The 27,933-nt window shown below is 32.9% G+C and overlaps 1 protein-coding gene across 1 annotated transcript in view; it reads right to left on the bottom strand.

Moving 5' to 3' along the window:
* Positions 1 to 27,933, bottom strand: part of St1 (Sulfotransferase 1) — a 124,958-nt gene that overhangs the window by 60,480 nt on the left and 36,545 nt on the right. The window contains exon 2 of the mRNA XM_075310631.1: positions 66 to 400. Within this exon, the coding sequence (XP_075166746.1) occupies positions 66 to 400 (335 nt within the window). The remainder of the gene's footprint in view (positions 1 to 65; positions 401 to 27,933) is intronic.

The following is a 27,933-nucleotide window of genomic DNA, read 5'->3' as shown; positions in this document are numbered from 1 at the left end:
ATCCTTTCAAACATTTGGTGCCAATTGTGTTGCTATATAAATCTAATAGTTTTGAAAATACTTACTCCAGGAAGGGTGATCGGATAGTCAAATCAATTTTTTTGGCTTGTTCAAAATCAAAATCATTCATAATCAGCCATGTCATTTCTTGAGCCCATGTTGTACCGCATTTTGTGCTGGTTATTATGTACACATCATCATCACGAACATTAAAATTATAAACACGATCCAGTACTGGTTTGAACGTGTCTGCCAAGGAGCAATATCGCAACCGGTAATCTCCCCATATTTTGACTGCAGGTTCAACTGCTGGGTAAAAAGTCGAATATCCTCCCGATATAGCAAGTTTTTGAACTTGATTGAACGGAATATCTACTGCTCGGTAGGTACTTTGCGGCATCTAAAACAGTATTACAATTAAATAACGTACACTTTAGTTGAATGCAGTAAAACTTAAAAAAATTTCGATTTACATAGCTGATTGCTGGTACTAGCGTCTAACGAAGCTAATTTAAATTAAACTATGCGGAATAAAATCAAACAGCTAATTTAGTATAGTTTTACTGTGGTCTAGTTCATGTTCAACACATTGGGTACTTAAATTTTTTTTAATTGTTATTATCTGTGTGACCAGATCTAAACAAATTTCGTATTTAAATCAACATTAAAATAATACTAAAAACAATATTAAAATGCCAAAAACATATTAAAATAAAAAAGATAACTCTAAAGCGTGTATTTTTAAAAATTTTGTGCTCAATGTTAAGTTAGGTTAGGTATAGCGGCAGCCCGATATTTCAGGCTCTCTTAAGCTATTCAGTTCATTGTGATACCACAGTAACGAACTTCTTTCCTGTCACTGAGTGATGCCCGATTCTATGTTATGAGAAGGGACCTCCTTTTTATAGCCAAGTCCGAACGGTGTTCCACATTGCGGTGAAGTCTCTTAGAGAAGCTTTAAAACACTCAGAAATGTCACCAGCATTACTGAGAGGGGATAATCCACCGCTGAAAAACTTTATGGTGTTTGGTAACTCTGTGGTGGGTATCTGGACATTATGGCATAACTGGGAAGGAAGAGGCAGATGTATTGGCTAAGGAAGGCGCAGGTGGCACAGATAACGTAATTTCGGATGTTTTTCCTCCGCTTTCTTTGTTTATTTACAAGATCAATAGCAAATATGAGGATTTATGGAAGGGACGATGTGCTTCTTTTGTGGGCTGTGAACAAACGAAACCAATATGGGACGAAAATAATATTAGGAACCCTGATGTCATTGCAAAGAGAGGAGGTGAGGCCGATAATAGGTATCATAACAGGACACAACACTCTGGGAAAAAATCGGTCTAACGAATGATGACATCTGGACCCCGTGGCTACGGAAGATTCATTTCGCTTTCGGTGCCAGTGTCCAGTAGAAGTCTGCACAATTCCATTTGTAAATGCAGAGTACACGTGTACTTGCTACTTGAGTACATCTATTTGAGAGAGTCGTAAAACACTTGGTACACATTTTGATGAACACCAAAAGCCACCAGTAACTTCTTGTTGCTACTCTGATGTCTTCACTACCAACAAACACATGTTCCTCTTTCTCTCTTATTTAAGTGTACTCAGAGTGATCACGCCGAGTATGTTGCGAGAACAAAACTTCATAGAGTACTCCATGTACCACGTGCAGTTTCAGAAATACAAAAAACAGTTACACTCCATAATATACGTTTTCGGTTTGTTATAAAGAACGGCAAACTTTAAGGTAAGTGTGTGACATGCGTACATATATCAAATATGTGACATACATACTTATCTATGATTAATAATAATGGAAAGTTTTGCTTCGCACATAACTGAGAAATACTTGTGGTACCACGTGAAGTGAATCCATGTTGTACTTTTTCTCAAGTACTTACATTTTTATTGTTCCTTTTTTCGGAACACATACTGTTTCGGATAAATACTTGGTGATATTTGACAAGCAAGTGTTCTCTTCACTTCACTACTTGCGCTCTGAGAGAAAGAGAGTGTATGTACTATATTCGACAGCGAATTGCATACATGTAGTGAAAAGTTATTCGATGCAGACCTCTAGTGTCCAGAACTATCTTTCACAAGAAATAAGTTACTGGGCTCTTATTTCATTCAGACTATGACCGACTTGCGAGAATGCAGCCTGAGGAGTATTCCCGCTTTCATCAAGGTATGGGGGTGGAGGACCTTGGCGCATCTGAAGGACTCATTATCATAGGATGGACTCATTCCGGCCGGAGTGAGAAAGACACGAAGAGGAAGATGGCAAGAAGTTTGAGGAACCGCAATGGACCAACTATGGTCTAAGTGGACACAAATGCACTTAGCACGGATTCGTGTATAGCTGCAAAACTATCGATAGTTTTATTTTTAAGGTACAATCGATATTTATTTTCCGATAGCGATAATATCGAAAAACCCCAGATTCCTACAAATTGCCGGCGATGCTATGTACTAATGTAGGTAAAAAATAAACCAAAAATTAACAATTCCGATTTATTTTGATTTCTTTTAAAAACATTTTCCTGCATTCGACGACTTTGCATTAAATGAATTGCCTCCCCTCTTATTTTATAACAAATATTTTTTTTTCCATACAATAAACACCGAGAGCTCAAATTAATCAATTAAAAAACTCAAAACGTTAGGTTAAAGGGACAGCACGATTAATTTCAGGCTCACATATACTATTCAGTCCATTGTGATACAGTTTGCAATGATTTTTATCAGGATGTCGGTGAAAAATCTTCGCCTTTACGTTTTTTATACATTCCATGGGTTGGTTGGGTTAGATGGCAGCCCGATGTATCAGGCTCACTTAGACTATTCAGTCCATTGTGATACCACATTGGTGAACTTCTCTCTTATCACTGAGTGCTGCCCGATTCCATGTTAAGCTCAATGACAAGGGACCTCCTTTTTATAGCCGAGTCCGAACGGCGTTCCACATTGCAGTGAAACCACTTAGAGAAGCTTTCAAACCCTCAGAAATGTCACCAGCATTACTGAGGTGGGATAATCCACCGCTGAAAAACTTTTTGGTGTTCGGTCGAAGCAGGAATCGAACCCACGACCTTGTGTATGCAAGGCGGGCATGCTAACCATTGCACCACGGTGGCTCCCTATACATTCCATGCTAGCCATTGCACCACGGTGGCTCCCTATGCTCACACGCAGAGAAGAAACATGATTGTCACAATCATATTCGAAGAGCAAAATAATATGATAAGAGCTATTTTTGCGGCGACATTTTCACCTGCAACCATGTTGACTCATAGTTCTAAGAAAAATAAAATTGTCCTCATCTAAAATGTTATTATATTGAAAAAAAAGAATTTTGTTTGAATCAAAAGACAATTGTCACGATCAAAAATGTTTTTCTCCAGTTAAAAGAACATGGTCACAACCTAAAATGTTTTGATCATTATGAAAAAACTTTTTTCGTCGTCGTATAAACTAATTCCTTGTTTATTTGTATTTATCATTCCATATTTACGTCATGCAAATTTAGACATCATGTAACTGCAAATAAAAATAAATGATGCTATATAGAAAATTCAAAACAAAAAACAGCTACATTTTTTTCAATTACACTTCTCTTTTTTTTATGCTCACATAAAACCACGTGCCACGTATGAATAAATAAATTAACACAAAACACAGTAATTCCGTATCCTGCGTCCATTCCAAGCAATAATCAACACACGACTGACGCGCAAAATGAAAATCGTATGTACTTGCTCAATGTTTTTATAAAAAAGTTGAAATATATGTACACGAATTTTATGACCATGTAATGGTTCTAGACATATCTATACGTAACCTATAAAAACCCTTTTTTTCCTTGCAAAAAAGTCGAAAAATGGAATGGTCAGGTACATGATCTTCCCGGCCATGTAATGGTCTCAAATTCTATCATTTAAATAATAGAACATGTTGCGGCATTTGAGAACCATTTAAATGCTTATTGCCAGCATACATTTTTCTCGGCTCGAAAATTATTTTCACAAATGCCCTATATAAGCATTAAATGGATGCTGCAACCATGTCCAAACATGTTTTTTCTGTGCGTGCAATGTTGTCTTACAAATATATTCCATTAGTATAAAATAATGTCATGTACACAGAAACAAATGTACCTCGTAATTTATAAAAAGCTTTGAACTTCAAGTTAATCACACTTACAACCAGTTAGTTCAATTTTACAGAAAATTATGAAATTATCATAATAATTTTTATTTTGCAGTTCATGCGACCACTTAAAATTAGTTAAAAATTCTACTTATAAAGGGTGATTCTTTTGAGGTTAGGATTTTCATGCATTAGTATTTGACAGATCACGTGGGATTTCAGACATGGTGTCAAAGAGAAAGATGCTCAGTATGCTTTGACATTTCATCATGAATAGACTTACTAACGAGCCACAACGTCGAATTTTCAGTGAATGGGCCCTAGAAAAGTTGGCAGAAAATCCGCTTTTTTATCGACAAATTTTGTTCAGCGATGAGGCTCATTTCTGGTTGAATGGCTACGTAAATAAGCAAAATTGCCGCATTTGGAGTGAAGAGCAACCAGAAGCCGTTCAAGAACTGCCCATGCATCCCGAAAAATGCACTGTTTGGTGTGGTTTGTACGCTGGTGGAATCATTGGACCGTATTTTTTCAAAGATGCTGTTGGACGCAACGTTATGGTGAATGGCGATCGCTATCGTTCGATGCTAACAAACTTTTTGTTGCCAAAAATGGAAGAACTGAACTTGGTTGACATATGGTTTCAACAAGATGGCGCTACATGCCACACAGCTCGCGATTCTATGGCCATTTTGAGGGAAAACTTCGGAGAACAATTCATCTCAAGAAATGGACCGGTAAGTTGGCCACCAAGATCATGCGATTTGACGCCTTTAGACTATTTTTTGTGGGGCTACGTCAAGTCTAAAGTCTACAGAAATAAGCCAGCAACTATTCCAGCTTTGGAAGACAACATTTCCGAAGAAATTCGGGCTATTCCGGCCGAAATGCTCGAAAAAGTTGCCCAAAATTGGACTTTCCGAATGGACCACCTAAGACGCAGCCGCGGTCAACATTTAAATGAAATTATCTTCAAAAAGTAAATGTCATGGACCAATCTAACGTTTCAAATAAAGAACCGATGAGATTTTGCAAATTTTATGCGTTTTTTTTTTAAAAAAAGTTATCAAGCTCTTAACAAATCACCCTTTAGTAGGGTACTCTGATACTCGTATTGTTTTAAATTACAAAGATTTGGTCAAACAACATTTTTGTCAAAAAATGTTCCATGTTTCCCGTCCAAAAAATATGTTTTTCATATGTTCCGATATAAACAAAATGTGTTTCGGGCACAATTTTTAAACACAATATATTTAAGTGCAAACATGTAATGTTCCTAAACTACCACTAAATGTTTGGGACACATATGTTAATATGTTAGAAAATATAAAGTTTGGGGCATGAATGTTTCATAAAAATATTATTTTATTTATTTATTTATTGTTTATTTTAATCATACAGTAAATGTATGATAAAAAAGAAAAGGGAAAAGTAGCATTGGCTGCTAAGGCCATCAGCTACATAAAAATAATATGTGTGAATGTAAACATACATAAATTTACAAATTTCAAGTAAACATATATATGTTGTGATATTTTATTCAGAGAGCGACAGAGAGAGTATAGAGAAAGAAATAGACATGGAAAACGGGAGGGTTGACGAAAGATATCAACATGACACAGCGAGAGAATCGAAAGAGAGTAATTTCTGTGAAACCGCTTGTATGTTGTTTCGGAAAACAGTTTTATGATAAGGCCAAAACTGTTTTATGGACATGTGTTTTGTTTATCATTTTGGCATTATGGGCACAATTTTTTTCCAGTTCGTTAAAAGAATCGGAACGTACGAGGAGTAAGTCAAATCAGGTAAAGGAAATTAAAACAAGTAAGGAAAGTCTAAAGTCGGGCGGGGCGGACTATATTATACCCTGCACCACTTTGTAGATCTAAATTTTCGATACCATGTCACATCCGTCAAATGTGTTGGGGGCAATATATAAAGGTTTGTCCCAAATACATACATTTAAATATCACTCGATCTGGACAGAATTTGATAGACTTCTACAAAATCTACAGACTCAAAATTTAAGTCGGCTAATGCACTAGGGTGGAACACAATGCTAGTAAAAAATATGGGAAACATTTAAATCTGAAGCAATTTTAAGGAAACTTCGCAAAAGTTTATTTATGATTTATCACTCGATATATATGTATTAGAAGTTTAGGAAAATTAGAGTCATTTTTACAACTTTTCGACTCAGCAGTGGCGATATTACAAGGAAAATGTTGGTATTTTGACCATTTTTGTCGAAATCAGAAAAACATATATATGGGAGTTATATCTAAATCTGAACCGATTTCAACCAAATTTGGCAACCAACTAAATCGGAGTTAAAAATTGGCCTCTGTGGTCATATGAGTGTAAATCGGGCGAAAGATATATATGGGAGCAATATCTAAATCTAAACCGATTTCAATCAAATTTTGAACACTTGACTATACGACTACGTGTTATGTTTGTACAAAATTTCAAGCAAATCGGTATAAAACTCTGGCTGCTGGGTCCATATTAGTGCATATCGGGCGAAAGATATATACGGGAGCTATATCTAAATCTGAACCGACTTCTTCCAAAATCAATAGGGTTCTATTCTGACCCAAATTAGGAACATGTGCCAAATTTGAAGGCGATTGGACTTAAATTGCGACGTAGACTTTGATCACAAAAATGTGTTCACAGACAGACGGACATGGTTATATCGACTCAGGGACCCACCCTGAGCATTATTGCCAAAGACACCATGTGTCTATCTCGTCTCCTTCTGGGTGTTGCAAACATATGCACTAACTTATAATACCCTGTTCCACAGTGTGGCGCAGGGTATAAAAAGGTGGAAAATATACAAATGTTACAAAGGGATCTTCATAACAATAACGAAAGTGCACTAAATATACTCTCTATAGGGTCATTTTAGAGCGATAATGCCAACCTAATACCGGCCTTAAAAGTAAAAAGTACAAAAGTTTTAAATTCATTTAAAATGGTGTTAAATGCTAGTAAAAAACTGTTCACGCCTAAATAAATTTATGTGTATTTTATAAAATTATTTATGTATATTTATACTCGAATCCACATTCTTCTTTTGTTAGTTTTTGAATTTCTTCCAAAATTTCAAACTTTCATACCAAATTTCACACTTTTTTGTTACAAAATTGTTATTTTTGCAAGAAAAAAATATTATTTTATCCAAAAGACAAGTCCATTTCGTTTATATCAAGCACTGTTTCTGACTGTAAATCTTTAATAACCCACATTTCGAAGTTTCATTATAAAAATTTAATATAGTATAAATATAAATGTAAATTTAAAAAAAATGGTGTTCGGTCGGAGCAGGGATTGAACCCACGACCCTTTGCATGCAAGGCAGACATGATAACCACAGCTCCACGTGGCCAACAAATGTATGTTTCTGTTAAATGATGTTATGTTTGCATGGGCTCGTGGGCGCTGCAAACTATGCTATATAAATGTAACTTATAACGATAATTGTCTACTGGTGACTATAACAGCTACGTAGCCCAGTGGATAGTGTGGTGGCTTACAAAATGTATGGTCCTCGTTTTGATTCTCCGTCCAGGCGAAAGGTAAAATTTAAAAAAAAATTATAAAATTGAATAATTTCTTGAACATTATTTGTATTACAGATAAAGGTGCCAAGAACTAAAAAATTCGTGGAATTGAAAATTATGTGAGGGAATGAGCACAATCTTCTTTGGGAAAATTCTTCCAAGCATATAATATTTTTGGGCTCAAAATGCTTCCAAACATATAATATGTTCACATAAAACAAACATATTAATGTTTCGGCAGTATCCAATAATATATGTGCTTCCTGCAAAATATGTTTGGAACATATGTTAGAGAAGCGTTTTTTTTTAGGGTGTACCATGCACCAATATGTTCCCAGCAAAATAATTTGGAAGTTCCTGTAAAGGAGACGTTTTTTGTCGGGTTGTTGTTCTGAACAAACTATATTTTTAAAGGACAAACATAGGGACGTGTCTGAAAACATGAGCTTGATTAAAATCGAGAGCATTATTAAACTCTTAACATCCCACATTGAAAAAAAATAGTTACGTGATATTAAAGATTACGCAACCTAAATTTTAGGATGCGAAATTTACAAAATATTAAGGACAATTTTTTTTTTTAAATAATGAAATTTGAATTAAAATAAAGTTTATAATCTTTGCTTCAAAAATTAAATTTAGGACACAAATTTTGTAAATTTGCGTCCCTTCGTTAAAGTCCTATGTCTTTGAAATAAGGCTAATTTTCCTTAAAGTAAAGACACACATTTGATTTAAAGAAATTGTCCTTAAATTAACTGAAATATTGAAACGTTGGATTTAAGATAATAACGCTTCAAATATAGATTAAGACTTATTTTGAGGATTTAGTGTCTTTGGTTTAAAGTTTTTTTTTTTTTTTGGAATTAAGAAAACATTTTTTAATTCCGTTATAGTTTGGATTTTTAAACTGACATTTGTTTGTGCGTGAGAACCTTTATATAAATGAGATCTTTATCCTAATTTTAAATTTATTGGTCCTAGATTTAAAGCCATATAGGTCGCTTCAATTTCCTGTAAAAACCGATCTAATGATTCAATCATATAAGTTTTAAAAATTTTCAACTTAAAATACTTCAGAAGTCAAACTATTACGCTGCAAATCATATAAAAGATAAAGTTATGTATGAAAAAAGGCCCTCCGGGACCTCACTACGTGCAGAAGGGTTAAGACAGTTTTACCGTCAATAAGATCAATTTTTACTAGGATGCATGAACTTTCTACGAATGATGAAGAAATTTTCTACGGTTAGGTAAAATCATTAAATTACGTTACTGGCACGGAAAAAACTGACTAAATCGTTGTAATTTGACACTCTGATATAGTTTACATTTCAACGATTACCCCATTTTAACTGATTTTAAGTACACTGAAACAAATATTGTAGTGAGGCCAAAGATTTCATGTCCTTAAAATGCGAATGCAAATTTTGCTTAGCGTAGAAGACGCATTTCTCTAATATGAAGTTTTTTCCTTGTCCAAAAGTCGATAAACTTTTCAATGAAGTCGTATTGTCCTTATAATTAAGTGCTTTGACTTAAAAATGGACTTCATAACATGAAAGAAAAAATTGTTGGGCTAAGGACAACTTGACTTCAATAAATCAGTAAAATTCTTTAAAATTAATGAAATTGTCTTTAAATTTGTTGTCTTTTTGCATCTTGACTACAAAGTAAAAAATCGTTCAAATATAGGACATGTTTTTTAACACTTTATTTTAAAGATGTTTTTTACTTGAAACATAGCATAATTTCTACTGGAAGTCGAGTCTTAATTTGGAAAATAAATTTGTCGTTAGCTCGTTTTTAAAGGACTTTGATAGTATACGAAGAAAAAAAGCTGAAAAAGCGAAAAATTAAAATTTGCTTCCTAGAGTTAAGTACACAAAACCCAAATATAAAAGAGAATTGTGTCTTAAAAGTATCCTTATGTGAATTCTCCGCTTCTTTGGCTCGGAATCAATACCAAAATTGTTAAAGTAAAGATAAAATCTTTGGAACACGGTATGCTTTTTTTCAGTGTACCCAGCAAAAAAAAATTGCAAGTTATTCCACAAACATTTATTTTAAAGTACATCCGGGAACCCCCCATCTATTTTTTCCACTTCCCATGCAGTCCTTTTGGACAAGTCCACAAACATCCCGGGATCCCACCGAGTCCCGGGAGCCCCTACTGAAGTTTTTCCTCTTCCGATGCAGTCATTTTGGCCAAGTGTTAGAAAGTATCCAATTAGGCTATTTTAAATTAAAATCTTAGTTTTGGACAATTAAGTTTGATAAAAAATATAAAATCAATAAAAAAGTAAAAAATTAAAAAAAAAATAATTCAAATCAAAGCCGGGAATGAAGCCTGTGACGTTTGACTTTTTCAATAACATGGAAGTTCTTTTGAGAAGGTTTTGCAAATTATTATAATTTTCAATATTGTGTTTGTTTTATTTTTAATGGAAAAAATATATTTATACAAAAATATATGCCGAAAATAACAAAATAAAAACGATTTATAGTGTAAACAAATAATTTTTAAAAAAATATTTGATAACAAATTGCCGCTGGTGAGATCTGAATCAGAGTTCTTTATTTCTCATTCATAATAAATAAGAACATCTCAAGAAGTAGTTGGAACAGCGCTTCCCAAATGGTGCCCCCCCCCCCCCGCTAGTGGGGCATCACGTGGTTCCAGGGGGGGGGGGCAGCGTCATTTTTGGTTTAGCAGGTTTTGTATCATTAAATTTGTTAAAATAACACAAATTGTTAAGTTCAATAAAACATTAATAAAATACTACAAAAGATTTTATCAGTCAATGATCAGCTTTCGATACAATCGGATGTTCTGCGCATTGTGTGATAAACCGAGTTCGTTTTCGTGTATTTTCGCAAACCAACAATATTTCTGCTCAAAACAAAAACACAAAAATTCACTTGTTACAAGAACAATTTTTTTGTAACAAAACAAAATAAAACGGTCGCATGAACCCAATGATGTGTACGCACATCTAATCGAAATGAAAGGGAAAAAACCCAAAAACAATGAAACTGCACCTAGTGCAGGGAATAAAAATTACTTTGCTCCATTGCAAACTATAACAGACGATGATATTGAAAGTGTAGAAGTGGCGAATGCAACTAAATCTCACATTCCACCAATTACTATTTTAAAATGTAAAATAGAAGAATTGCACGAACTATGTAAAATTTGTAAAATATCTGACTATTCTCTTCGAAAGATGTCAATTGGTCTTAAACTCTTTTGCAAATCAAAGGATGATTTTGATGCTATGTGTACTTTGTTAAATGGCAAATACGAATTTTTTACTTATGCTACCAAAGAAGAGAAACCATACAAGGCCCTTCTCTTTGGATTGGAAACTCAAGATCCACTCTCAATTAAAAATAAGCTTATCGGTAAAGGTCTTCAGTGCATTGATGTAAAAATTGTTCACCAAAAATCTAAATACGGATCAATAGTTATTTTCGTTGTATATTTCAAACGAAAAACTATTACAATGAAGGAACTCAGACTTAATCATTCAGTGATAGATTATGTTAAAGTTAAATGGGACTTTCAAGCTGTGCGACGAAATCGTATAACTCAATGCCATAACTGTCAAATGTACGGTCATGGTCAAAGTCGTTGCAATGTCAAAACATTTTGTTCAAATTGTGCAGGTAATCATAAAACCAGTGATTGCAATGAAAATATCTCGAAATGCGCAAACTGCATGGGAGCTCATAAATCAACAGACGAAAACTGTCCTAGTAGAGCTCAGTACATTGAAATCAAAGAACGAAACAGACCAAAGAGTAAACAACAACAATCTACGTTCAATCGATTTACTCCGAACACCTATAACTTTCCGAATGCTCTCAATCAGCGTATTCCCCAACCACCGCCAGTATGGTCGACACAGAGAAGCCACAGCTCTCTTTTGAACAACAATAACAACCATAATGTTTACAATGGTACACCGAATTCGGAAGATCTGTTTACTATTCAAGAATTGCAACAAATAACTGTGGAGTTAATCTCAAGACTCAGAAATTGCAGAAACAAACTCGATCAATTCGAAGTCATTACCAGTATTGCCACCAAATTTTTGTCATAATGAGAAACAATGTAGTAATAGTAACTTGGAATGCGAGAGGCGTTAAAAACAAAACCTTAGAATTATTTGATTTTCTTACTAACAATAATATACATATCTGCCTATTGTCTGAAACGTGGCTCAAACCAAATATCTCATTTAGTCATCCACAATTTTGTATTTATAGAAATGATAGAACTTCTAATAGAGGGGGAGGTGTAGCTATATTGATTAGAAACCATATTTCACATTCGGCTATCCCTATTGTGACTACTTCCCTTATCGCACCCTCAAAAAAAATCGCTTCTTTAACATATGTTCCAAACATATTTTGCAGGAAGCACATATATTATTGCATACTGCCGAAACATTAATATGTTTGTTTTATGTGAACATATTATATGTTTGGAAGCATTTTGAGCCAAAAATATTATATGCTTGGAAGAATTTTTCCCAAACACGATTGTGCTCATTCCCTAACATAGTCGTAATTTTCACTTCCACGAAATTTTATAGTTATTGGCACCTTTTTCTGTAATACAAATAATGTTGAAGAAATTATTCACTTTTATAAATTTTACCTTTCGCCTGCACGGAGAATCGAACCGAGGACCATACAGTTTATAAGCCAACACACTATCCACTGGGCTACGTAGCTGTTATAGTCACCAGTAGATAATTATCGTTATAAGTTACATTTATATAGCATAGTTTGCAGCGCCCACGAGACCATGCAAACATAACATTATTTAACAGAAACATACATTTGTTTGCCACGTGGAGCAGTGGTTAGCATGTCTGCCTTGCATGCAAAGGGTCGTGGGTTCAACCCCTGCTCCGACCGAACATTTTTTTTTTTTTTTGTTTTTAATTTACACATTTATACTATATTAATTTTTTTTAAATGAAACTTCGAAATGTGCGTTATTAAAGATTTATAGTCAGTAACAGTGCTTGATATAAACGAAATTGACTGATTTTTGGATAAAATATTATTTTTTATTGCAAAAATAACAATCTTGTAATAAAAAACTGTTTTTGTACAAAACTTTAAAATTTGGAAGGACTTCAAAAACTAACAAAAGAAGAACGTGGAGTCGAGTACAAACATACATACATAGTTTTATAATATAAACATAAATTTATTTAGGAGTGAACAGTTTTTTACTAGCATTTAACACCATCGCTCTAAAATTCCTTTTATTTTTCTTTAATAATTCATTTTAAAGAAAATAAACTTTTTAAATTGTTTTAGCTGTAAAACTCGAACTTAATGCCCGCTTTTATATTTGATGGTGTCCGTCAACTCCTCGTGGACTACTTTTTAATAAAGAGGAACTAAAGTTTGTTTTTTTACATTTTACTGTGTAATTTTTCACTATTTCCTCCTTATTTCATTTTACTGTCCCAACTCTAAAAAGAGTATAGTGCCCTTTCGTTATTTTTATGAAGACCCCTGAATACCTTTAACGAACCAAGAAAAAAATTGTGCCCATAATGCCAAAATGATAAACCCAACGCACGTCCACACATACATAAAATGCTGCTCTCAAGGCGAAAACATATGCTGTTTGTTTTTCAAATGTCTATTCTCTTGGTTCCTAATGTCTATTCTCTTTATTCAAATTAAATAATATTTAGACTTAAACATATCAAATTTTTGGCCTTATCATAAAACAGTTTTCCGAAACAACATACAAGCGGTTTCACAGAAATTGTTCTCTTTTGACTCTTTTGCTGTGTTATATTGATATCTTTCGTCAACTCTCCCGGTTTCCATCTCTATTTCTCTCTATACTCTCTCTGTCGCTTTGAATAAAATATCACAACATATGTATGTTTAGTCGAAATTTGAAAATTTATATATGTTTGCATTCACACATATGATTTTTATGAAACATTCATGCCACAAACATAATATATTCTAACATATTAACATAGATGTCCCAAACATTTAGTGTTAGTTTAGGAACATTACATGTTTACACTTAAATATATTGTGTTTAAAAATTGTGCCCGAAACACATTTTGTTTGTATCGCAACATATGAAAAACATATTTTTCTAACAGTGCGAGAACATAGGTATACAAGTTCAAACGAACATAGGTAACGTTAATATCTACTCTTGTTACTTTTCTGGTGGTAATGTTGGCGCTGATGTTTCACGTAAAAAGATATTTGCGTCTGATATTCATAAACTGACAAGGTGTGAGAAATATATTCTGGGGGGCGATTTCAACAGCCGTAATCAATTATGGGGCTGCACTAGGGCAAATTGCTGGGGAAACATTATTTATGAGAAACAGAATTCGTATGGTTTTGACATTCTATATCCTAATGAAAGTACATACATTCCATCACAATTAAATTGTCAGAGCTCTACTCTTGATATCTTTCTCAGCAACATGATGGAATTCTTGGAGACACCGGTAGTCACGAACGAATTGAGTTCAGACCATCTTCCAGTGAAATTGTGTTTAAATTTTCAATATAGCAATACCCTACTTTCATATCTTGATTTTAAATCTGCCAATTGGCATCGATTCGCTCACTTTGTAAATCAAAATCTTAATCTCCCCACTGTAGAATTGTCGTCAACAGAAATTGTCGATTCAGCTCTTGAACATTTTACTACAGTTTTAAATGAAGCTATCGCTCACAGTGTACCCTGTAGAGTTAAGAAAAATCGTGGTAGAAAATTACCTGAAAATATAAAGCTTCTCATTAGACGTAGAAACCATTTTCGTAGAAGATGGATACGCTATAGAGAAACCAACGATTACAATGAGTTTAAAATAATGAATTTAATTGTAGGAGATGCGATTCAGAGTTTTAGAAACAGATCTTGGAACAATCTGCTATCATCCTTGGATAAAGGATCCCCTCCATTTTGGAACCTAACAAAGATAATACGTAAAAAATCCAAGAATATTCCCACTATAACGCAGGACGACATTCGTTATTCTACCAATGCTGAGAAATGTCAGATTTTAGGAAAGATTTTTTACGAAAATTACTCTTTTTCCTGCAACTTAAGAAGCCCTATTATTGAGGATGTTGTTACAAATCGTTTACAATTATTCGATTCTAACATGGCTCCTGAAAATCACGTCGTCATTTCTTGTAGAAAGATTAATGAAATAATTAAGAGTCTTCGAAAGAAAAAAGCTCCTGGAATTGACGGTATTAATAATATATGCCTGAAAGCTCTACCAAGTAAGGGTATAAAATTCTTAACCTTTTTTATAAATAGCTGTCTTAGGCTCGGATATTTTCCACAGAAATTTAAGGAGGCTAAGGTGATTCCAATTAACAAACCTAATAAGCCACGTGATTCGGCATCTTCTTACCGACCTATCAGTTTATTATCGTCAGTGAGTAAAGTTCTGGAGAGAGTTGTCAAGGACCAGATAGTACAGTTTGTTGACGATAAAAATATTTTGCCTTCGGAGCAATTCGGTTTTCGAAGGGAACACAATACCGTTCATCCCTTAGTTCGAATTAGAAATATTGTCAAGACTAATTTTAATGTACAAAACTCTACAGGCATGCTACTTCTCGATATTAAAGCTGCGTTTGATTCTGTCTGGCATGATGCACTGGTCTATAAGCTGATAAGGTTAGGATTTCCGTCGTCAATAGTGCGGATAATAAGAAGTTTTTTACAATCTAGATCATTTAGAGTACATATCGGTTCTGTGATGTCAGAATTATTTGAAATAAAAGCAGGTTGCCCTCAAGGATCTTGTTTATCCCCAATACTGTATAACATATATACGGCTGATATTCCGAATCTGGAAAATTCTATATTATCCATTTTTGCTGATGACACAGCTATACTATGTTCTGGGAGGCTATCATCAGATATAATATATAATTTACAGAGATCTGTAGATACACTGTTAAATTATTATGCCAAATGGAAAATAGTTGTTAATTCGGACAAATGTCAAGCTATATTTTTTACAAGGAAAAGGAAGGAATGTTTTTTACCCCAAACAAATATAATTGTTAACAATAGTGAAGTCGAATGGGAAAGTAGTGTTAAATACTTAGGGTTAATGCTAGACAAAAGATTGATTTTTAAAGATCATATTGCCTATATTGTCAATAAATGTAATATACTTATAAGAACTCTTTACCCTTTTATTAGCAGAACCTCGGCGTTGAACTTAGAAAACAAAATGTTAATATTTAAATCTATTTTTCAAGCCGTTATTTTCTATGCAGCTCCTGTTTGGGCTTTTAGTGCAAATGTTCATGTAAAAAAATTGCAAGTCGTTCAGAATAAAGTACTTAAATTAATTTACAACCGTCCCAGATTATTCTCAACTGAGGTACTTCACCACGATGCTAATATCGACTTAGTGGCTGACAAAATTAATATAATGACTTCCAATTTCAACGCCAAATGTTCTTTTTCCGAATTTAATCATATAGCTGAGCTTGTTTCGTAATTAGATTTAAGTTAGGATAGGTGTTTTTATTAAAAAAAAAAAAAAAAAAAAAATTAAAAAAAAATATTCATAAAGGTTTTTGTTAAATTTTTTCCTCCATTTAAATCACCAATTAATCCATACATCTTTCATATTATCAGTTTGCATTATTTAAGTAGAAAAAGGTTAAGCCTTAAGCTCTTTAAAATTATATAGCTAAATTTATATAAATGAATATTGTAACTATTATTAAACAATAAAGAAATTGAAATTGAAATTGAAAAGATTTTATCAGTAATAGTACCAAATATTAAAAATCTAGCTAATGAAAAGAACAATTACCAAATTTCCCACTAATTGATAAACTCTTTTATATTAATATTCATTGACATTGTTATTTTTAATTGTTTAATTAATTATTGTTAATCATATTTTTAGCTTTTGTTAGTATTTATTTCTGTTTGTTTGGTTTTGGGGGCGCGAAGCAAATTGGGTTGGGAAGCTCTGATTTAGAATGTCATGCCGCGATGTTATATTAGGTTCGTATCACAGACATTTGCATCGTGTTCAGTGGCGTTTGTGGCTGAGTCTGCTAAAGCGTTGTGTTATGGTGCCAACAGACCCAGGTTCAACCTCCGCACAGTGGGTCCAAATCGCTTTTTTTTGGAAATAACTCTGCAACTTTTGAACGGATAAAGATATCAACATGATTTTTTCCTTTTTATGAAACCTGTGGCGTTTTCCTCTTAGGATGCAAATTTGTGGATCTCTAATGCGTCCACGGGCCGACCGTTGAAAATAGGTGACCTCGGGGGTATGACATTTTGTTTTAGCTTTCAACTCCGCAATTTTGAACCGATTTCGACGATTTTATCTTTGCTGTATAGAACTTGTGCGATTATCTTTTACTGTTTGCAAGATATGGGCCCACAATTTATTTGCTTTTATCAGACATTTTGGTCATGTAGTATGTGAGTTCTTCTCCTCCCAAAATCGGCAATTTTTCAGAAAGAAAAAATTTTGTTTTCAAAAATTCTCATTTTGCAAAGCACCGATTGCTAAGCCGATCTGTTTTCTAAAAAGCCCTATATTTCCACTACCTACGTTAAGTGTAAATGGTTTCAACACCCTACCACTAAACAGCTGCACGGACGAAAAATACTGTTTTTCATATGTTTGGGTATAAACATTATATGTTTGGAACTCAAATTTTTAAACACAATATTTTTGAGTGCAAACATATAATGTTCATAAACTAGCATAATATGTTTGGGGCATATATGTTAATATGTTAGAACATATTATGTTTGGGGCATAAAATGTTTGTAAATATAATATGCTTGGATGCAAACATATATTAATTTAGAAATAGCCCATAAACATATATGTGTTTACAAAGAGAGACAAAGTGTATGCTGGAAGTAAAATAATGAAAGTAACCAATTGGCGCATTACAAATATATATACACAAAGAAAATTTCATTAAATATATGCAAAATACTATGTGTGAATATAAACAAGTATAAATTTACATATTATGAGTAAACATATATATATATATATATATATATATATATATATATATATATATATATATATATATATATATATATATATATATATATATATATATATATATATATATATATATATATATATATATATATATATATATATCCCTTTCCGACCATGTACGCACAATTGTGCGGGTAAGTTTAAGTCCCTATAATTTCTTTAATATATGACGTACTGCGATAAGAGCGGCAAAAAAATAATTGTGTATGCTCTCTCTTTGTCTAAGAATGTGCAGAACCGTTATAAATATTTGTTTTTCATATTAATTTTGTTGTTTCAGCAGTGTACTTTGCGCATTTGTAAAAATGAGTGGTAGAGGTAAGTTTGCAAATAAATTAAAATTATTTAAATTGTGGAATATTTCATCAAACAAGTGTTTTCAATAAGAAAACATATTAAATATTATATGGAAACAGTAACTTCGTGATTATTTTGTATTTTTTGATATTTTTACGTCCGGACTTTCACCGGAATTTACCGGACTGCAACAATCGTGCGTATCCTGAAAAAACAGGATGCAAGATCAAACTGAACAAACTTAATCATATAAAATGTTCTATGTACACATAAATAACAGAATTCAAAAATTTAGGAAAATCTATCACGTGGATCGGCTATAGGTCGGAAAGGGATATATATATATATATATATATATATATATATATATATATATATATATATGCTATAAAATGTCCGTTAAAAACAAGACTTCCAGTAGAAATTATGCTATGTTTCAAGTAAAAAATGTATTTAAAATAAAGTATTGAAAAACATATCCTATTTTTGAATGATTTTTGCCTTGTAGTCAAGATGCATAAATGCAACAAATTTAAAGACAGTTTCATTAATTTTAAAGAATTTTTCTGAATTATTAAAGTCAAGTTGACCTTAGTCCAAAAATTTGTTCTTTCATGTTATGATACCCATTTTTAAGTCAAATCACTTAATTATAACGAAAACACGACTTCATTGAAAGTATCGACCTTTGAAGATCTATAAAAACAAAGATTAGTTCCTCATTATTAATGAGTAGTCCAAGAGGGGTTGACGGATTTTTTCGAAAATAAAAGCGGGCATTGAGTTCGAGTTTTGCCGCTAAAATTATTTCTCATTTTAGCGGCAAAACCAGAATAACATTACAACTTTTTCCGGTAAATTGTATTATAACATGGTGGGGAAAGATCCGAAGCAACAATTGAATAAGTTTTTCTTTAAAAGAAATTATTAAAGAAAAGTAAAAGGGTAAACATGGCCATTTTAACGTGATAATGCCAATTTATACCGGCCTTAAGAATTAAATTAAGTACAAAATTATTCGTTAATAAAAATTCATATTTATTTGTATTTCTAAATTAATGGTGTTACATGATAGCAAACAATTGTTCACACCAAAATAAATGTATGTGCTGTTTTAAAATTACTGTTTAGAATTTAAATATAATGTGCTTTTGAATGGTTATCGTTAACCTTAGGATTCGATGGAAAAATATTTATATATACTCGACTTCACGTTCTTCTTTTGTAAGAGTTTTTGAATTTCTTCGAAAATTTTAAACTTGTATACAAAAACCATTATTTGTTACACAATTTTTATTGTTGCAATAAAAAAATAATATTTAATTTGAACTCATTCCATTTCGTTTATATCAAGCACTTTTCTTTTCTGACTTTAAGTCTTTTATAAAACACACTTTACAATTTCGTAGTAAAAATTTAATATAATAGTATGTAATGCTGAACACCTTTTCGGGAACTTCCGAACGTATCTGGAATATATGTTAAAAAATATATTAAAAAAAAAATTGTGTTGGTCGAAGCAGGGATCGAACCCAGGTCCCCTGTCACGCAAGGCGGACGACGAACCACTGCTCCACGCTGCCAACAAATGTATGTTTAACAATGTTATGTTTGCATCGGCTCGTGGGCGCCGCAAGCTATGCTATATAAATATAACTTATAACGATAATTATCTCTTGATGACCATAACAGCTACGTAGGCCAGTGGTTAGTGTGCTGGCTTACAAACTGTGTGGTCCGCTGTTCGAATCCCCGTCCGACAAAAGGTAAAATTAAAAAAAATTGTAAAATATAATAATTTCTTCTAAAATGTTTGTATTACAGAAAAAGGTGCTAAAAACTCGTGGGAGTGAGAAAAGTGTGAGGGAATATACAATTAGGCAGAAAAAAGAATTTGAGCACAATCTTCTTTGGGAGAAAATTCTTCTAAGCATATAATATGTTTGGGTTCAAAATGTTTCCAAACATATTATATGTTCACATAACATATTCGTTGCTGTTCGGCAATGTACGGCTCGGTTCTTGAATGTAGTTTTCCACAATTAAAAATAATAGAAATTTACTTGAAATTTTGTGAATTCTGTGCTATAATATATACACAAACAATACTCAACACAGCTGATAGAGACAGTAACATAAAAGTAAACAACTACATCTGATACATTCGTACAGATCAATCGCAGTTGCCATATCGACCGCCTTTAAAACAGCGATTGGTGTAGTCATAGACCAAGGAAGGTATAGACATCTCAAGTGAATTCACAGCGCTGTAGTTTGTCTGCACACCGTAGATGGCTCTTTTTCGTCTGCAATTGAGTGATTTTTTAATTTGGCTTTAAATTGTTTTCATTCCTTTGTTCTTTTGATGAAACACTAAATATTGAAAAAGCTTATAAAATTCTATACATCCACACTTTTTTTGTAATGCAAATTGACTGATTTGTACGGTAATTCTCGTTTTCCAAAAATAAATTGAGTCACTTGACTGCGCAATTGAGTGGAGTGACTGCGCACTGCAAATAAACAAAACCATGGTGAATTATCAAGGTATGTCTCTATTTTAATTGGTCTATGGTGTAGTGGCCAATCAGCTGATCAAAACTACCCCAGTAGGAACTGTTTTATAAACACCCCACTAGGAATTACAAATTAAAAAATGAATAATATAGACACTCCAAGATACAGTTTATCTGAGTTTAGGGTAAACAGAGTCAAAGAATTAGAGTCCATAAACGCAAATTTAATTCAAAGAATCAACGAACTTGAAACATACATTCATAACTTACTTGAAGAAAACAATACATTGAAAGAAGAAAACTTATCGTTAAAACAAGATGCTTCAACCCAACAACATATAAATTCTAATGATCGTCGCACAGAAACTGCTCCTGATCAACCAATACAAGAATACTTCACCGATGAGGATGAACTTACACGTGAAACTAATTGGATAGTTCAAAGACACAAGAAATCTAAAATCAAGGTACATCCTCAACCTCCAAAATCAACAACATCATCAAATCAAACCGATGACCCATCGGGTACAAATGAAAATCATAAACAAAGGGATAACAGGGACAACCAACCCAATCGGCCACCACCGATTATTGTGTCGTTTGATAAAAACTATCATGAACTGCATAATCTTGTAAAAAGTGCTACAAAAAATGATTTCTCTATAAAACTATTGCCCAATAAATCATATAAAATCAACACATCAGATGCGAATGACTATCGTAACACTACAAAAATATTGAATGAATCCAAAACCACTTGGCATACCTATGAGGACAAGCAACAAAGACCTATAAGTGTTATGGCAAAGGGTCTGTCTCATACCTGTGATGCCACTGAAATCATAGCCAACATAAAAGATAAGGGACTTAAAATTATTAATGCCTTTAATAAAACAAAATTTAAAACTAAAGAACCGCTAGATATGTTTGTTTTATCATTCGACCACTCCGAAGATATAAACAAAATATACAAACTAGATACTGTACTTGATACAAAAATAATCATAGAATCACTGAAACTTCCAAAACTCATTCCTCAATGTGGAAAATGTCAGAGTTTTAACCATACTAAAAATTATTGTTCAAAAGAACCTAGATGTGTCCGCTGCGCTGGAAAACACGAATCAAAAACTGCACAAAACAAACAGATACCAATCCGAAATGTGTCAACTGTGGCGAAGAGCACCCCGCCAGCTATCGAGGCTGCATTGTAGCTAAGGAGCTCCAAAAAATACGTGAAAAGAAGTTAAAAAATGCCGTATCTCACAATGGCATTAATAACAGAAAAGTCCCAACACATGCTAATCATTTAACCATTCAAGGAAATAAAAGAATATTAGATACAAATGTAGTAACAATCTCAAATAAAACCCAACCATCGAAATCATACTCTCAAATAACACGTCAAAGTGTACAAAATACAAATCAAATCAATCAAAAACAAAGTGTACCAAATACAAACCAAATCAATCAAAATCTCCTAACAGAAATAATAATCAAATTAGATAACATTGTATCACAAAATAAGATATTCGAGAACCGCCTCCTCTCTTTGGAGGAAAATTTCAGTTGTGTATTCGAATGAAGTCGAACATAAAAATTATGCAGTGGAATGCCAATGGGCTCCAAAAACAAAAAAATGAACTGATTCAAGTTTTGGAATCAAAAAATATTGACATCTGTTTAATAAGCGAAACCCATTTTACAAATGAATCATACTTTTCTCTTCAAAAATATTCTGTATATCATACTATTCATCCATGCAATAAAGCCAGAGGCGGCAGTGCAATTATCGTAAAAAACTACTTAATCCACTGGGAGGAAGAGAAAATTCAATGTGAACAATTTCAAGCCACAACTATCACTGTAATGGAAAATAACCAACATCTAACTATCATGTCTGTTTATAGTCCGCCGAGACACAACATAAAACATACTGATTACTTAAAATTATTTCAAAGTTTTAAATATAAATTTATAATTGATGGTGACTTTAATGCAAACATGTGCATTGGGGGTCAAGATTAACTACAACCAAAGGAAGGGAGCTCCTTAAAGCTGTAAACAAAATTGGATGCAATGTATTCTCTACCGGATCTCCAACTTATCGGCCTACGGATTATTCTAAAAGTCCAGATCTAATAGATTTTTTCATTATTAATAAAATCTCTGCAACACAATTAAAAATTGAAGAAGGTTATGAATTGAATTCTGATCATTCTCCAATTTACTTAACATACTGCACAGAGCTCAATGTGTATGAAGAAAAGTCAAGACTAGCGAGTCACAAAACTGACTGGGAATATTTTAGGACTGTGGTCCAAAATGGAATAAATTGTTTTTCTCAAATAGAAACTTCTGACGATCTTGAAAAGGAAGTCTTAGAATTAACAAACATAATTCAGAATGCTGGATGGAACAGCACTCCTATTGTAAAAAAACCTTCACTAGGCCACACCTACCCATCGTATATAACAAATCTCATTAAAGAAAAGAGAAAACAAAGAAAAAAATGGCAAACAAATAGATCGCCGCACGAAAAAAAGAAAATGAATCAGTTAGCACAAAAGTTACGTAAAGAAATTAAAAAGTACAATAATAACAAATTCAATAAATTCATATCAGAGCTTGGGCATGACAGTAAAACTGATTATTCTTTGTGGAAAGCAACGAAAAAATTAAAACGGCCAAAGAAATTAAATCAACCACTAAGAACACAACAAAATACATGGGCAAAAACTGACTACGATAAAGCCAATGTCTTTGCCGAACATTTAAAAACAATTTTCTCAATTTCTAACCCAATGACTGACATTACCGGAAACGTTGAGGAAGAAATTATAGAAAAAGTTACGATGAAAGAAGTTCTTCAAGAAATAAAAAAATTTAAGCTGCAAAAAAAACGCCTGGTTTTGACCTAATTAATGGAGAGATCCTTAAGCAATTACCAATTAAAGCGGTAGCAAAACTGACCAAAATATTCAATTCTTTCATTCGCATTCAATACGTTCCAACTCTCTGGAAGGTTGCAGAAGTTGTAATGATTCCAAAGCCTGGGAAGAATTCTAGTCAAGCTAGTTCTTACAGACCTATATCTTTACTGCAATTAATTGGAAAACTATTTGAAAAAAAATTATGTAAACGACTCAACTCATATTTGGAGCGTGAAAAAATCATTCTTAATCATCAATTCGGCTTCCGAAAAGGACACTCTACAATAGAGCAAATTCACAGAATAACTCATGCCATTGAAGAAACTTTTGAGAAAAGGGAGGTATGTTCAGCAGTCTTTTTGGACATATCACAAGCATTTGATGGAGTAGTACACTCGTCATTAATACACAAATTGGAAAAGATTTTACCCAGCAACTTCTGCCTTTTGCTGGAATCGTATCTAAAAGACCGATTTTATCGTGTCAAGCAAGGTTTAGAGTACTCCAACCTTTACCATATTCAATCCGGTGTACCGCAAGGTAGCATATTGGGTCCTATGCTCTATCTCCTATATACATACGACCTTCAGCCTCAGGAAGATTGCATAATAGGCACTTTTGCTGACGACACAGTGATAATGGCAAAAACGCGAAATATTGAAGAATCAACAACCAAACTACAAACTGCTCTAAACGATATTGATAAATGGATGGACAAATGGGGTCTAAAATTAAACAGTTCAAAATCTGTGCATGTTAACTTTACACAGAAAACGATACAACTTAACCTATATATATTAAAGATCAAGAAGTACCTAGAGCTGATTCAGCGAAATATCTTGGTATGACACTTGATGAAAAGCTGAAATGGAACCAGCAGATAAAGAGTAAGAAAAAGGCATTGGAAATAAAGAAAATGTAATTTGTCAATTGCAAATAAACTAATGGTGTACAAATAAGTATTGAAGCATGTGTGGACAAACGGTCTACAACTATGGGGTTGTGCTAAAAATTAAGACATAGATATGATTCAAAAATTTCAAAACAGAGTGTTGAGAGAAATAGTGGACGCTCCGTGGTATATAAGGAACAACGACCTGCATAGGGATCTGAATATAAAAACAGTGAGAGAAGAAATCTATCATCAAGCAGAAGCGCATGAAATGAGACTGTTAAGTCACAAAAATGAAGAGATACCACATATATTACAACATATATCTAACCGAAGACTTCAGAGATATAAACCACTTGATTTGAAATTTCGATTCAATCAACAAGGCACAATATGATACTTTAACTCTGTAAATTTTCATATCAATATTAAAAAACTACTAGTTAGTCCCTTTGTAAATAGACTAGTTGTAGTAGTATAACTTAAACAATCTATTTTTAATGTTTAAGAATACAAAAAAAAAACATAAGAACATAAGAACATATAGTTTTTTGGAAGACAACATTATTGAATTTGGATGGAAAAATACAAAATGTTTGGAACTTAGACTACTCAAACATATTATATTGTTCAACATATGTCCCCACTTTGGGGATTTTCTATACCAATTTTGGGGATGGTATATTCAGCAATATCAAAAAACCAAAATCATAATAATATCACAATTAGTTCAAAAGTTATTAAGGTTTCAATTCGTATTTTTAATGCCAAAAAAAATTGAATTTGTGAAAAAAATTGTTCCTTGCCCCAACAACATCAAATTTTCGTACTTTTTGTTCATTTCAATTGCATACACCCTCAAAAAAAATCGCTTCTCTAACATATGTTCCAAACATATTTTGCAGGAAGCACATATATTATTGGATACTGCCGAAACATTAATATATTTGTTTTGTGTGAACATATTATATGTTTGGAAGCATTTTGAGCCCAAAAATAGTATATGCTTGGAATAAATTTCACTTCCACGAAATTTTTTCGTTCTTGTCACCTTTTTCTGTAAGACAAATAATGTTGAAGAAATTATTCAATTTTATAAATTTTTTAAATTTTACCTTTTGCCTGGACGGAGAATCGAACCGAGGACTATACAGTTTGTAAGCCAACATCCACTGGGCTACGTAGCTGTTATAGTCACCAGTAGACAATTATCGTTATAAGTTACATTTATATAGCATAGTTTGCAGCGCCCACGAGCCCATGCAAACATAACATTATTTAACAGAAACATACATTTGTTGGCCACGTGGAGCAGTGGTTAGCATGTCTGCCTTGCATGCAAAGGGTCGTAGGTTCAATCCCTGCTCCGACCGAACACCTTTTTTATTTTTTTTTTTTTACATATATTTTTTACGTATATTCCAGATACGTTCGGAATATCCCGAAAAGATGTTCAACATTACATACTACTATATTAAATTTTTACTACGAAACTATAAAGTGTGTCTTATAAAAGACTTAAGGTCAGAGAACAACAGTGCTTGATATAAACGAAATGGACTGAGTTCAAATCATATATTATTTTTTATTGCAAAAATAAAAATTTTGTAACAAAAAAGGGTTTGTATACAAGTTTGAAATTTTCGAAGAAATTCAAAAACTCTTACAAAGGAAGAATGTGAAGTCGAGTATATATAGAAATATTTTTCCATCGAATCTTAAAGCTAACGATAACCATTCAAAAGCACATTATATTTAAATTCTAAACAATAATTGTACAACCAAGACATAAATGTATTTAGGTGTGAACAATTATTTGCTTTCTATAATAATTTATTCTAAAGAAAATAAACTTATTCAATTGTTGCTTGGGATCATGCCCCACCAAGTTATAATACAATTTGCCTAAAAAAGTTATAATGTTATTCTAGGTTTACCGATTCGAGTTTTGCCGTTAAAATGAGAAATAATTTTAGCGGCAAAACTCCAACTCAATGCCCGCTTTTATTTTCGAAGAATCCGTCAACTCCTCTTGGATTACTCATTAATAAAGACGTTTTTTACTTGAAACATAGCATAATTTCTACTGGACGTCTTGTTTTCAACGGACTTTTTTTATAGCATATGAAAAAAGCTGAAAAAGCGAAAAAATAAAATTTGCTTCATAGAGTCAAATACACAAAACCCACATTTAAAAGAGAATTGTGTCTTAAAAGAATTGTGTCTTTGACTTACTCGTCCTACGTTCCGATTTGTTTTGACGAAACAACAAAAAGTGCCCGTAATGCAAAAATGATAAACAAAACTCGTGCTCTTTTTTTTTAAATGTCTTTTCTCTTGGTTCCGAAGGAATTTTCTCTCCGAATACTCATTTTAATCTTTTTACTTAAGCATATACAATTTTTGGCGAAGTCTTATATCACAACATATATATGTTTACTCCAAATTTGGAAATTTATACTTGTTTATATTCACACACAGTATTTTTCCAATCTTTAATTGAATTTTCTTTGTGTATATATATTTTTAAGGTGCCAATTTGTTACTTTCATGATTTTACTTCCAGCACACATTTTATGTCTCTCTTTCTAAACACATATATGTTTATAGTCTATTTCTAAATTAATATATGTTTGCATCCAAGCATATTATATTTACAAACATTTTATGTCCCAAACATAATATGTTCTAACATATTAACATATATGTCCCAAACATGTTATGCTAGTTTATGAACATTATATGCTTGAACTTAAAAATATTGTGTTTACAAATTTGAGTTCCAAACATATAATTTTTACACCCAAACATATGAAAAACAGTCTTTTTCGTCCGTGTAGACACCGTACTAGTTATACAAATTGTATGAAATTGGAAATCTAGAGGTATTTTAGGACCATAAAGAGGTGTGCCAAAAATGGTGAGTATCGGTCCATGTTTTGGTTAAGCCCCATATAGACCGATCTCCCGATTTTAATTCTTGGACGACTATAATCCGTAGGTTTTACCCAATTTGTCTGAAATTGGAAATCTGGAGGTATTTTAGGACCATAAAGAGGTCTGCCGAAAATTGTGAGTATCGGTCTATGTTTCGATATATCCCCCACATAGACCGATCTCCGGATTTTACTTCTTGGACGACTAAAATCCGTAGTTTTTATCCAATTTGTCTGAAATTGGAAATCTTGAGGTATTTTAGTACCGTAAAGAGTTGTGCTGAAAATCGTGAGTATCGGTCTAAGCTTCGATATTGCCCCCATATAGACGGATCTCCCGATTTTACTTCCTGCGCGTCTACAATCCGTAGTTTTTTTTCAAATTTGCCTGAAATTTGAAATCTAGAGGGATTTTAGGACCATACAGAGGTGTGCCGAAAATCGTGAGTATCGGTCTATGTTTTAATATAGTCCTCATATAGACCGCTACCGATTTTACATCTTGAGCGTCTAGAATCCGTAGCTTTTATCCAA

The sequence above is a fragment of the Haematobia irritans genome, chromosome 5 (assembly GCF_050003625.1).
Source record: "Haematobia irritans isolate KBUSLIRL chromosome 5, ASM5000362v1, whole genome shotgun sequence".
Classification (NCBI taxonomy): domain Eukaryota; kingdom Metazoa; phylum Arthropoda; class Insecta; order Diptera; family Muscidae; genus Haematobia; species Haematobia irritans.
This window is presented reverse-complemented; position numbering and strand designations above follow the sequence as displayed.